This window comes from Glandiceps talaboti, chromosome 22 (genome assembly GCF_964340395.1).
Source record: "Glandiceps talaboti chromosome 22, keGlaTala1.1, whole genome shotgun sequence".
Lineage (NCBI taxonomy): Eukaryota > Metazoa > Hemichordata > Enteropneusta > Spengelidae > Glandiceps > Glandiceps talaboti.
The window spans coordinates 17,490,896-17,505,424 of NC_135570.1; the positions used below are offsets into that span (position 1 = coordinate 17,490,896).

Here is a 14,529-nt window from a genome sequence, read left to right on the forward strand (position 1 = left end):
TATTTCTGAATACATTAGCTATGTCATAAGACCAATTCTTGTATCTATCTCTTAAATTGTAATCCCACAAAAAGACAGCTTTAGTGATTCTATCATTTGGCATCTTAACCACTCTATTCCAAAATCTGAGAATATTCAGTTTATGTCTCACATTAGATGAAGTCCAACCCATGTCACCATTTATGGCAAGTTTTGGTGCAAATTTATGCACCCCAAGAAAATATCTTATTGCTCTATTTTGTAAAGATTGACATTTCATATTATCAATATAACCCCATATCCCAGAGCAATAATCTGCAATTGGTATAACACAAGAGTCGAATAAAGTGGTAAAAGTGCGAAATCTAAAATCCCTGTATTTGTGTATTTTTGAGATTACAGCTCCTAATTACAACTACTAATTGAAATGGGAATGGCTCAAAATAATATTTAGATTTCAATGAAATGTGTACCAAATGGAAACAAGTATAATGTACAGGGCTCAAAGTTAACATTTGCATTAGTAGCATTTAGCCACTAAGCTAAAATTTTAGGAGCAAAACTAAAAAATTTAGGGGCGTTTTTGGAAACCCATGAAAACTAAACTAAAATCATTTTTGAAAACACACTGAAATTTACTTTGTAACCACTTGTTTCATTTTTAGAACTGTGGCACTTCTGTGTTTTTACATTACATGTTTTTGTGAAGTCATAGACCACTACATAGTCAACGCATGGTTTAGTGTGGCTAGCTCCAATCATTCACTCTCCAATTTCATGACAAGAGTTTATGGTGGCCCTATTTATTTTTCTGTTTCTCATCTCCCGACTGACCCTAATTTGTAGCTCAGATTTAAACTGAATGCCTTCCGTAAGGGTAAAGTTTTGAGATTGTCGTTCCTACAGATAATTGTTGGAATACAACAGAACACATGCAATAAGTTATTTTTTTCGCATTGACTGCTATTTGCCCATTGCTGTTAGTGATCTCCTGGCCAACCACAACATGTAATGTGAAGCTTTATAGAATGTTGTAGCATAGCACTCACCGTAGAAAGAGTTTTCAAGGCCAAAAAAAAGAAAATTATTTCTGGTCAGCCCCCATCAATTAAGTATTTCGCTTTAGCGATGTAATAAAGTGGTTAGTGGTTTCATATGATGTCTCACTATAAAACACATTTTACACAGAAAGTTGGTAAAATATTGTACTTTTATACCATAGTCACCATTTTATAAAAAAAATCTACTGTTATGAAAATTACACAAAATCTCAGAAAAATAAAGACTGTGAAATGCACACACAAAAAAAGGATTTTTGAGGTTGGCTATAAATAATTCCAGTGTCTTACAGCTTTAACCCTGGAAAATGTTAATGATGAATGAAATAATTTTGAGGCATTCGAACTTCAATTTTCTAACAAATTTACCAAAAACACTGTCCATAATTGTCAACAACATTAAACTTGTAGTAGACATAACATCGTCTGATATTTTAATTTACGGAGTGTCTCGTGACAGGCGACATGTTCATGTCATTTATATGTAAACTGTCGGGCAATAAACAAAGTTTGGTCGATTCACAGTACGCAGTGTACACAGAGTCTCGGAGACTGCTCTTGCATAACTTCAACCGCATGCCTAGGCATGCCTTGCTTATGTGAGTTGTTCATCAAAAAAATCATGGCATTTACTACTGTTGATAAATTAGGCGCAACCTGACAAAGTTTGGTCGCCTATGTGACTAAAATGGTCACAATTTTGAGCCCTGATGTATATCTGTTCTACACATAAATTAAAGAATTAGCTCCTCGCCTGTAAGCATTGAAAGAGTTAGAACTGTAATGTGTGCATTAATCATTTTAATGGGTGAGTGTTATGTATATAAATATAATTCCACATACATGTGACGGTAATCAACACTTTATATTTAAGACTTGTACTCACCATTGTACCAAATGGGATAGCTCTTGAAGCATGGTAATAAATGGCAATAAAATTGATGAAGAATGCCATACCACATACTATACATGGTACAAGGAATGCCCCACACATCATTTGTTTAATCCAGCGTTTACCTACAAAAAAATAGCACCAATCACGTTGTAGCACAACTGTACAGTTTTTAAAAAATGTTTACCCACATGCTCAATCCATGCTAACAATAGGTATTCATTTGCTGAATGACTATCAGGTTGCCTATCAAACCCTGTAGTTATCTTTGCAATATATGCGATCATTTGGCTGTTGCTATGGGTGTGGTCATGTTGCTAGACATATTTGCATACATTTTTTTAATGTTTATTCACTTGTCTATGAATCCCTCGTTATCTCTGCAACACACTTAATCATTTGGCTATTGCTATGGACATGGCCTTCTTGCTAAGTATATTTGCATACATTTTTTAAATGTTTATTCATTTGTCTATTAATCCCTGTTGTTATCTTTGCAATATACGTCATCATTTGGCTGTTGCTATGGGCATGGTCTTGTTGCTAGGTACATTTACATACATTTTTAAAATGTTTATTCACTTGTCTATTAATCCCTATTATCTTTGCAATATGTGATCATTTGGCTGTTGCCATGGGCATGGTCTTGTTGCTAGGCATATTTGCATACACTTTTTGAATGTTTGTTCACTTGTCTTAGAATCTTGTTATCTTTGTGAAATACACCAGCTTTGCTGGGGCCAACTGTGTCAAAATGTTTTTAACAAAAATCAGCAGAATAACAATTGTGGAAACTTCCCACCAAGTTTCATTCAGTCTCATGACCAAGCACTTTTTGAGACATAAATTTTTGACCAAAATTCATATTTTTACACCTAATTTGCATATCATTGATAAGATCATTATTTGCTTAATATTTCTTCATCTATAAATCTACCATTAAATTTCAGCCCAATCTGCTCAGTCGTTTTGGAATTAAAGATTTTTGTCCAAAAAGACATTTTTAGCCCTAATTTCCATATTACTGATGGAGTCATCATGTCATGAACAAATGTTAATTTACAAACCCCTAAGAACATTTCCACCAAATTTCAGACCAATCTGCCCAGTAGTTTTTGAGTTTGTTTTTTGACTAAAAATGGCATTTTTTTACCCAAATCACATACCTGTTATGTGATCATTTTGCTTTGAACAATTTCCTAACTAGACACCAAAAGTAATCTCCCCACCAAATACCAAGGCAATCTGTCTGGCTGTTTTTGAGTTTAAGTCGTACACACACACACACACACAGATGCAGACAGACAGACAGCGCATCGTGCCTATAGCACTACTGAACCTATCAGCTCAATTGTGCTAAAAATACAATATTTCTGTTAACGTATCACAAAACAACAAACACATAGCTTGTCAAACCTGTATTATGCTGTTAGTTAAAGTGTCTCTGCATCAAATGCATTACAGAATTTTTTCAGGAACATTCAGGTTTTAGCCGGTCATTGTCTAGATTCAGTACCAGAATGACATTTTCATAATGGTTATTCTCTAGTCCCAGCTGACAGATGAAAGGCTAATATGGTACACATTGCCTGTTTGCCATAACTTGATCACATACATAACTGATAATAAGTTCATATAATCTATATTTATATCTTACCTCCCATTCTAGAATAGAGACCACCTCCAGCATAGCCATTGACAGGAGCTGTAGCAGCATACACAAAGATAGCTGTACTCAACATTGAACCACGTCTGCAAGTACAAATAATCAAAGTAATCATTATTCTACAATGGACTAAATACATCTAGTCAGGTATCTAACCAAGGTATTATCTTAGTAGTCTGTAAAGTACACCGTGACGGGGCATCAGCCAACCCCTCCCACGTCTGTATCGAACTGCACTCTTCCTAGCGTTTCCAACCAGAACTGGTTATGGCCAATCACAGGCACGTACACAATAAAAGGCGTTAAAATGATCATGACGTCAGATTTTTAAGTTAATTTGTTTTAATTTCACTGGCAATAGAACCAGACATTGTGTCACTGATATTAACATACAGACAACCATCTTGTATCATATCATGTGTAAACAAAGTAATACTTCATACTTGTATACAAACAAAGTATACCGATTACATTCTCAGTTTGACCATGGAAGTATAACCCACTGGTTTGACCTAAGCATTTAGCAAAGTATGTTAAGGCGTTGTACTAGCTACTAGCAAAATGTCTGTCATGGATGCCGTAACAAAGTCTTCCCATGAATTTGAAATAGTGTTGAAAGACAAGCAGAGAGAATGTCTGGAGTTTTTTTGTACAGAAAGAGACGTGTCTATGATGCTACTGACTGGTCACGGGAAATCGATATACTACCTAGCACCTAAAGTCCTCGATTTAGTCAAGGGTCAACCAGGTTCTAGTCTTGTTTTTTCACCTCTCATTTCACTGACTGATAAATGGATTAAGTAGAACGTTGTCAAAAGTTAGGCATAACAGCATTGCTTATCAGTTCAACATAACAGCATCACTTATCGGTTCAACGTGTGATACTACACAACAGGTCATTGATGGACAAGTGCAAATAGTATTTAGTTCACCCGAAGCTGCCGTCAACAAAGTCTGGCTGAAAGTTCTTACCAGTCATTCTCACAAACCAGAGCTGTTATTTCTTCCGCTACACTTCGAAATAAAACTCTTGCATCTTACGGCTGTAAAAGTCGTACTTCACGTATACGTAATATATATTCATAAGCAATGACGACATGATAATCAGACCAATCAAAATCTGTCTTTCAAAGAGTGTATTTCACATGTTACAGAATAATAACAGCAATGGCCGCTCACGGTGCAGGAACTAAATTAACTTTAATTGTGGACTAAAACCCATTGCTCTCAACATTTGAACTTGTTCCTCCATGATATAAACTAGCGGTGATACAACGAGGACAATAGCGTCCATATTATGATACAGAAAAATGGTTGAAATCGCCTGGTAACACAGTGATTTCCAACTGCTAGTTCTAGTCAATAGAAAGACGTCTCTTCCCTTTAAGATATCAGAAATTACATTTCTCTGATGTTGATACAAAGAGTCAATGCCGAAGACATCACAAACTGAACACTCTTCGTACATTGATGACACCATGCTGCTTACAACGTAAATGGCTGAGATGTAACAAGCATTCTGATTGTTGTAGTGTTTACATACATACAAAATGAATAAATTAGCTATGCCACAAGTACTGAAACTGTATATGAATGCATCCACGGCTAGTGAGGGCGACACGTTAAGAACGGTGCCATAAAACAGGCCGTGGTTTGCGACGACATATGAATGTTGTGTTCTTATATAGTGCTTTCCCACTCTGTGCTCAAAGCCCTTTACAATTAAGTTGATTGGAATTGTTGTCGACGAGGGCAACAATTAAATTGTAACGGGACACAAAATAAATCAAGTAAATAGGATGTGAAATGATCGTCTGTAGGAAACACAGATTGCCTTTTTAGGGTGCAATGTGGTGATCATGGACTTCTTTGGCATTTTACATGTACCTTCATCCATGACTCCGTAACATTTATCACAAAACTTAACATGGCAGTAATAATTTGAAAATTTGAATTACAAGAACGTTATTTTAGGAGAGTTACAATTTTGCCTACACATGTGTGTATGTTTATTTACGTGGTGATATTATTGGTGGTTATGCAAGCCTAATCCTAGAGTGTGTCGCCGACCGAGTGATTGACATATATTACCATGGCAACATTCATTCTTATCGCCCGACATAGAAGCTATTCTACATATTTGATTTCACTAGTTCAGGTTGGGGCCAAAATCTTTTGAAGTTTCCAACATACTAGTGCAGAGTAGTACAGTCGTGTGAGAGGAAGCTGGTGAGGGCAGAACGTCACGACGTAGCTTAGTCTAATATCTTATAAGCCTTTACAAAATAGTCTAGATAGTTATTATACGTGTAGTTGTTCTCTACAATCTCTTTCTGACGTTTAGTCAAATGGACAACTTCTATCGAAAATCCAGCTAAATCTGCTGGGGAAGGGATGGACAGTGCATGTCAGTAGTAATTCATCACACACTGACAGGAAGTTGTTATTGGTTACTTCATTCAAATTACTACAAACTCAACATCCAGTTTAGAATGTACCTGATGTAACAATACGATAAAGGCATCACATTTATAGCAACACTCCAATAGCTACACTGTCAACAGTCATCTAGACTTTTTTGTAATTTATCTTTAATACTATTGTCGCTGAAATTAATAGAATTAAACATAACATGGTGTGGACGTTCCATGAAGTCAAGACGACTGTACTAACTCTTGGTACTTTCATTTCTATGAATTATTCATGAGTACCCTCGTTTATTTGCATAACAAAACAAATGTAGCATTTCTGTATGCATGCGACTACATGTATGTCATATACGTGATCCCACAAGTCGACAGGATTGATTTAGTTCACTTCATGGATAACGTTAGGACTATCCGTGGATAGTAAAAAGTCGCTTCACATGCATGATTGCGTGTCAACAGCTGTTAGGCTGTCAACCATGATTATGTAAATTTTATGTTAATTTGGTTAACTGCTGAGGGTGTTTGAGGAGATAATACAGACGCTAGATTATTTTTTATGCGTTCAAATCCTCAATGATTCATGAGTGACTAGCACACGTTCTGTATGTGCATTGTGCATGCTGACTATTAGATTGTATGTTATAGGTTATGTATTTGCACACAACTAGTATTTAAATAAAACATATTTCAGAATTTTTTTTAGGAATACGACAAACTATAATCTGTATCTGAATACAGAGTATCCAGTAGCATAAACTATCACTGTTGGTGGTCAAATGTGAATTCTGTACTAGAGAAATTCATTTAACTATAAATGTAGAGTGAAGATGATTGTAATGTGTTTAGGACTAGACTATCATAAAGACAACTTTAGTTTTCAGAAAGTTATGTAACAGTTCATAAAAAAGATGAAATCATGTGAAATTGACATTGTCCATACAAAATATTATCAATTGGAGGGAAATCAAGGTAAAATGAGTTTTAGGTACAATCTTTGAACAAAAACACTATTTTTTGGTAGTCTTGAGGTATATTCACAGTTTATAACTTGTATTGCTATTTTCAGTTTATAACTTGTATTGCTATTTTCAGTTTATAACTTGTATTGCTATTTTCAGTTCATAACTTGTATTGCTATTTTCAGTTTATAACTTGTATTGCTATTTTCAGTTCATAACTTGTATTGCTATTTTCAGTTCATAACTTGTATTGCTATTTTCAGTTTATAACTTGTATTGCTATTTTCAGTTTATAACTTGTATTGCTATTTTCAGTTTATAACTTGTATTGCTATTTTCAGTTCATAACTTGTATTGCTATTTTCAGTTTATAACTTGTATTGCTATTTTCAGTTCATAACTTGTATTGCTATTTTCAGTTCATAACTTGTATTGCTATTTTCAGTTTATAACTTGTATTGCTATTTTCAGTTTATAACTTGTATTGCTATTTTCAGTTTATAACTTGTATTGCTATTTTCAGTTTATAACTTGTATTGCTATTTTCAGTTTATAACTTGTATTGCTATTTTCAGTTTATAACTTGTATTGCTATTTTCAGTTTATAACTTGTATTGCTATTTTCAGTTCATAACTTGTATTGCTATTTTCAGTTTATAACTTGTATTGCTATTTTCAGTTTATAACTTATATTGCTATTTTCAGTTCATAACTTGTATTGCTATTTTCAGTTTATAACTTGTATTGCTATTTTCAGTTCATAACTTGTATTACTATTTTCAGTTTATAACTTGTATTGCTATTTTCAGTTCATAACTTGCTATTTCCCAAACATATGTTATTATTCCAAAGTGCAAACCTACATGTATGTTCATATTAGATATTAAATTCATGGTTTTGAAATGTATTCACATTATATTTAACACTGCAGTCAACACCTACACTACCTCTACAATTCAATGAACGTTACTTTTTTCTGGTTTTCATTCTTTTTAAAAACAAAGCTCTTAGCATTATTACATTTTCCATAATTTATTTTAAAGCAGCCACCAAGTCTTAAGTCTTAAGTCTCTCCTCATCTACAACCAGTGACAGGCAAGTATTTACATGCAGTTCATTGTTACAACAGAAAGTAACTAGTAAATGAATTGGACTGAGACACTTAACACAGCATGTTAGATGTACAAAGACATGTATGATTTTAAAAGAGCAGTTTTATGGCCTCTTTACATCACAGTACATGAAATGCCAGGGGAACTCGAAATTTGTCTGTGGATGTGAGCTATTTTGTAAAGAAGACCATTGTAGAACTACCCTCATCAAATGATGGAGTGTAATACATGTATCTGTACTTAAATTCCAACATGCTGTGCCACGTATTATTAACTTGTTTACATCATGTCTGTAACAAGTTCTGTTTGTAAATGCTTTCCTGTCTGTACTTGTAAAGTATCAAATGTAACTTACTCCATATAAAGGTCTCCAACGATGGCAAAGCAGATAACACACATGGTGACAGCAACTACATGGTAGCCAGAACCAATGAGTGATGCAAACAATACTGTATGTGAAGCAGGCCGGAAAACATCTCCATGGACTTGCTTCCATCCGTACTCATCACCAAGATCCCTTTCCTATAAGTACAAAAAAGGGGGGTTAGAACTTGCTGGAAATGGCTGCAGACACAAATACTGTACTAGCTTTTAATAAAGTTTAACTTAGTTTTAGATTGATGGAACAGACAGATCAAACAATCATTAAATTGATTACCATGGTTAAGTTGCTGTAAGTTTTTTGACCAAAAATCACATTTTTTGACTCAAATCACACCTGTGATGCGATCATTTTGATTGGAACAATTTTCCAACTAGACCCACCAAATATCATGGGAATCAGTTCAGCAGTTTTTGACTTTAAGTTGTTCACACACACACACACACACACACACACACACACACACACACACACACACACACACACACATATACACACACACACACACTGACAGACAGACAGACAGATGCCGGGCGATCACTATAGCACTACTGAACCTCAGTTCAGTTGTGCTAAAAAGGAGGAAATATATCTAAATTTACAGTTTTGTCACAGAAATCATATGGATTCTCCCTTCTTACTATCCTTTGCAAAACTGGTATGGAACCTTGGTATGCAGGTAGATCACTAGTCTATCAGCTAGCCCTCGGATGTTCTTCCGATAAAATACGACACACAGCCGAACAACGCTATCGAGGATGGAACATCCGAGGTCTAGCGAATGTCATTAGGATATAAATAACTGCCAATCAGAGAACCGTATTAGCGACAAACACAAACAGAGGACAATAGCTAAATTTTCATGCATATTCATCTTAAGGAGGGGCTTGTAAAAATAACCACCAATGCGTTAACTAAAATGTGTGAATGACAACGTCTACACACTCATCAAACACAATTACCATAAACTGATAAGACATAGTAATGACATAAATGTGTTTGTCAACACCTGCATGCAGAGATTGAATATATTAAAGTATATATATGCATATATGGCCCAACCCACCGCTTATTGTAATCTCAATGGAATGTCCGGTCTGAAAATGACATTCGCTAGACTGTTCGGGCAGGCCCTCACATGCGAACCTCATTCGCTTATAGTTTTAGCATCGAAAAAAAGCCCGAACGTCTAGCAGCAAGACTAGTAGATCACAACCAATTATGGCCCTTACATGTAGTGAAACCTAAGTAAATACACTATAGAATTTAAAGTAGATTTGGCCTACTTATCAGCCTTGTATGACTGTAAACAACTCAATGTGTAATTGATTTCTAGATCACTTACCATATCATCTAATTCATCATCTTTGCTGTATCTTGCATAATCCTTTCTGAGGGTTCTCATTAGAATCATTGACACTAGACCAACCAGGAATATAACCATCATAAATGAGTTAAATATTGAAAACCAGTGTATCTGTGAAATGAAAACAAAGAATTTGATAAAATACATGATTTAACCATTCCTAGGGCATAGTCACTGTACAAAGTCTAACCATTCCAAGGACAGTCACTGTACAAAGTCTAACCATTCCAAGGACACAGTGTGCACACCCTACCATTCCTAGGACAGTCACTGTACAGTCTAACCATTCTAGGACATAGTCACTGTACAAAGACTAACCATTCCAAGGACAGTCACTGTACAAAGTCTAACCATTCCAAGGACATAGTCACTGTACAAAGTCTAACCATTCCAAGGACATAGTCACTGTACAAAGTCTAACCGTTCCAAGGACATAGTCACTGTACAAAGTCTAACCATTCCAAGGACATAGTCACTGTACAGTAACCATTCCAAGGACAGTCACTGTACAAAGTCTAACCATTCCAAGGACATAGTCACTGTACACAGTCTAACCATTCCTAGGATGTGGTCAATGTACAGAGTCTAGCCATTCACAGGACATAGTCTATGTATAAAGTCTAACCATTCTTAGGACATAGTCACTATACAAAGTCTAACCATTCCAAGGACATAATCAATTTCCACACACTTTAACCATTCCTAAGACAGTCAATGTACATAGTCTAAAAGATCTGAGGACATAGTCACTGTAGTAGTATAACCATTCCTAGGACATAGTCAATGTATACAGTCTAACTATTCCCAGGACAAAGTCAATGTATAGTCTAACTATTCCCAGGACATAGTCAATGTATAGTCTAACAAGTCATTTAGAATCACATAGTCCCCGCTATGATTGGGTTTTAAGGAATTATCACTACTCTGATCACACAACAACACTTGTGAACCTAAATCAAACAGACTTAGATATGTTGTGTCTGCTTGTTGGACATGGAACATGCCTACAACAATAAAGGATTGGTCGGGTATGGGGGATCATATCAAGATGAAAATGGATATGCACATGTATGTCACAGAACACTGTCCTAATACCAACTTTGAATGAGATCTGTTTAAGCATGTCTGAGTTATGGCTTTGGACATGGAAAATTCACAAAGAAAATGGCTGCCAGGCACCCATATTGGATCGTATCACGACGAAAATGGATATGCACATGTATGTCATAGAACACTGTCCTAATACCAACTTTGAATGAGATCTGTTCAAGCATGTCTGAGTTATGGCTTTGGACATGGAAAATTCGCAAACAAAATGGCTGCCAGGCAGCCATATTGGATCGTATCACAATGAAAATGGATATGCACATGTATGTCATAGAACACTGTCCTAATGCCAACTTTGAATGAGATCTGTTCAAGTATGTCTGAGTTGTGGCTTTGGACATGAAAATTCACAAACAAAATGGCTGCCAGGCGGCTATATTGGATCGTATCATGACAACAATGAATATGCACATATATGCCATAGAACACTGTCCTAATACCAACTTTGAATGAGATCTGTTCAAGCATGTCTGAGTTATGGCTTTAGACAGGGAAAATTTGCAAACAAAATGGCTGCTAGGCAGCCATATTGGATCGTATCATGAAACAAATTGACGTGCATATGTATGCCATTGTATGTTGCCCCTGTACCAAGTTTGAAAAAAATTGGTCCAGGCATCTCCAAGAAACGGCTGCGGACGGACAGACGGACGGGCGGACGGACAGACGGACGGACGGACGGACACGGACGCACGGACAGATAGAACCCAATCCATGAGTCTCCGTCCCGGACTTCATCCAGCGGGGACTAACTATTCCCAGGACATAGTCAGTCTAACTATTCCAGGACATAGTCAATGTACACAGTTTAACCATTCCTACGACATAGTCATGATGTATAGTCTAACTATTCCTAGGACATAGTCAGTCTAACTATTTCCAGGACAGTCAATGTGCACAGTCTAACCATTCCTACGACATAGTCAATGTATACAGTCTAACTATTCCCAGGACATAGTCAGTCTAACTATTCCCAGGACATAGTCAGTCTAACTATTCCCAGGACATAGTCAATGTACACAGTCCAGCTATTCCCAGGACATAGTCAATGTATACAGTCTAACTATTCCCAGGACAAAGTCAGTCTAACTATTCCCAGGACATAGTCAATGTACACAGTCTAACTATTCCCAGGACATAGTCAATGTACAAGGTCTAACTATTCCCAGGACATAGTCAGTCTAACTATTCCCAGGACATAGTCAATGTACAAGGTCTAACTATTCCCAGGACATAGTCAATGTACAAGGTCTAACTATTCCCAGGACATAGTCAGTCTAGCTATTCCCAGGACATAGTCAATGTACAAGGTCTAACTATTCCCAGGACATAGTCAGTCTAACTATTCCCAGGACATAGTCAATGTACAAGGTCTAACTATTCCCAGGACATAGTCAGTCTAGCTATTCCCAGGACATAGTCAATGTACAAGGTCTACCTATTCCCAGGACATAGTCAGTCTAGCTATTCCCAGGACATAGTCAATGTACAAGGTCTAACTATTCCCAGGACATAGTCAGTCTAGCTATTCCCAGGACATAGTCAATGTACAAGGTCTACCTATTCCCAGGACATAGTCAGTCTAGCTATTCCCAGGACATAGTCAATGTACAAGGTCTAACTATTCCCAGGACATAGTCAGTCTAGCTATTCCCAGGACATAGTCAGTCTAACTATTCCCAGGACATAGTCAATGTACAAGGTCTAACTATTCCCAGGACATAGTCAGTCTAGCTATTCCCAGGACATAGTCAGTCTAGCTATTCCCAGGACATAGTCAATGTACACAGTCCAGCTATTCCCAGGACATAGTCAATGTACAAGGTCTAGATATTCCCAGGACATAGTCAATGTACACAACATTTTGAATCAATATTCTTTATCATAGGATATCAAGACAAGATATATAGTAGGTCATCACCTGACTGTATATCTAAATGTTACATGCTATAGAATGACACACTGCAAGTTCTTGTAAATGGTATAATATGCTTGAAAAGATCTAAAAGTCACGCGCACAGAAAGAACCCTCTCTCTAGAACACGCCTGAAAGATAGAATAAGTGTAATTAGATATTAGGGAATGATACACATAATATTGTTTTGACGACACACACACACACAGAGACACACATTTATATACATACATACATATATACATATACAAAGAACTGCAAAAGGAATGAGTGAGACAGTCCGAATAGATGCAATCGGACATATAATAAAAATAATAAAAATAATAAAAATTCTTTGTCAAGGTATTCAAGGCTCGACATAGTTGGTTAAGGTTAATACCGGACTATATCTCAATGTTATAGAATACAACGACAACCGTACGAGATTGATGTTATACATGTACATGTAAAAAGTTCTAAAATTCACACACACCAAAAAGAACCCTATATAACACACCTGAAATATAGAATAAGCGTAGTTAGACAGGAAATATACATATACACATACATAGTTATTACACACACACACATACATACATACATACACAAACACACACACACACAATGTATACATACATACATACATACATACACACACACACACATACATACATGACTTTGTACATACATACATCCATACACGCATACATACTTGTACTCCGGTGTGGGCGTTAAATTTCAACTGACAGTTAAAAATGACTGTATTGACCAATCAGGGAAAGACGCGAAGACCGGTGTATCAGCAGAGTAGCAAATTTATCAAATGTCAGTGGCGGGAGTGTATTTTCTGTGTATGAGATCAAATTAATGCCATCCAGGGAAGAGTAATTAGACGCAGACAATAATAACAAGCAACCTATCGGTCAGAATCGCTCCGCTGTTCTTTTTAGTTTTTATTTTGGTAGCGATGTAATAAAGTGGTTAGTGGTTTCATATGATGTCTCACTATAAAACACATTTTACACAGAAAGTTGGCAAAATATTGTACTTTTATACGATAGTCACCATTTTATAAAAAGATTTACTGTTATGAAAATTACACAAAATCTCAGAAAAATAATGACTGGGAAATGTGCACACACACACACACACACACACACACACAAAGGATTTTTGAGGTTGGCTATAAATAATTCCAGTGTCTTACAGCTTTAACCCTGGAAAATTTTAATAATGAATGAAATAAACTAGGGATCTAAAACAATTTTGAGGCAATTCAAATTTCAATTTTCTAACAAATTTACCAAAATCATTGTCCATAAGCTTATTTGTCAACAACATTCAACTTGTAGTAGAGATAACATTGTCTAATATTTAAATTTACGGAGTGTCTTGTGACCTGCGCCTGTCATCAGACTCGGCCAATTTTTTTTCATCATTCCATTGTATTTAAACCTTGTACTTGACATTTCGCAATATTTATAATTCTCAACAAAATACCTCAACATGTTTCACCTCACTTGTACTCAAAGCAGTCCCGGTATGATCACTGACTAGTCGTGCTTGCATACAGAGTAATCTGGGACTTGATTCTGACAATTGTCCCTACTATTTGTTTAGAGTCAATTCAGCAATATAGACTTGTGCACCGCTGTATGTAAGCAGGGCTAACCACTGGCATGACC

General features: G+C 36.1%; 1 protein-coding gene across 1 annotated transcript in view; it reads right to left on the minus strand.

The window, feature by feature from the left end:
- The window catches only part of LOC144451979 (transmembrane 9 superfamily member 3-like), a 43,569-nt gene that overhangs the window by 13,778 nt on the left and 15,262 nt on the right, over positions 1–14,529 (minus strand). Inside the window, exons 5-8 of the mRNA XM_078142924.1 lie at positions 9,823–9,954; positions 8,451–8,617; positions 3,587–3,681; positions 1,924–2,054 (exon numbers count right to left, since the gene is read on the minus strand). Coding sequence (XP_077999050.1) covers positions 1,924–2,054; positions 3,587–3,681; positions 8,451–8,617; positions 9,823–9,954 — 525 coding nt within the window. The remainder of the gene's footprint in view (positions 1–1,923; positions 2,055–3,586; positions 3,682–8,450; positions 8,618–9,822; positions 9,955–14,529) is intronic.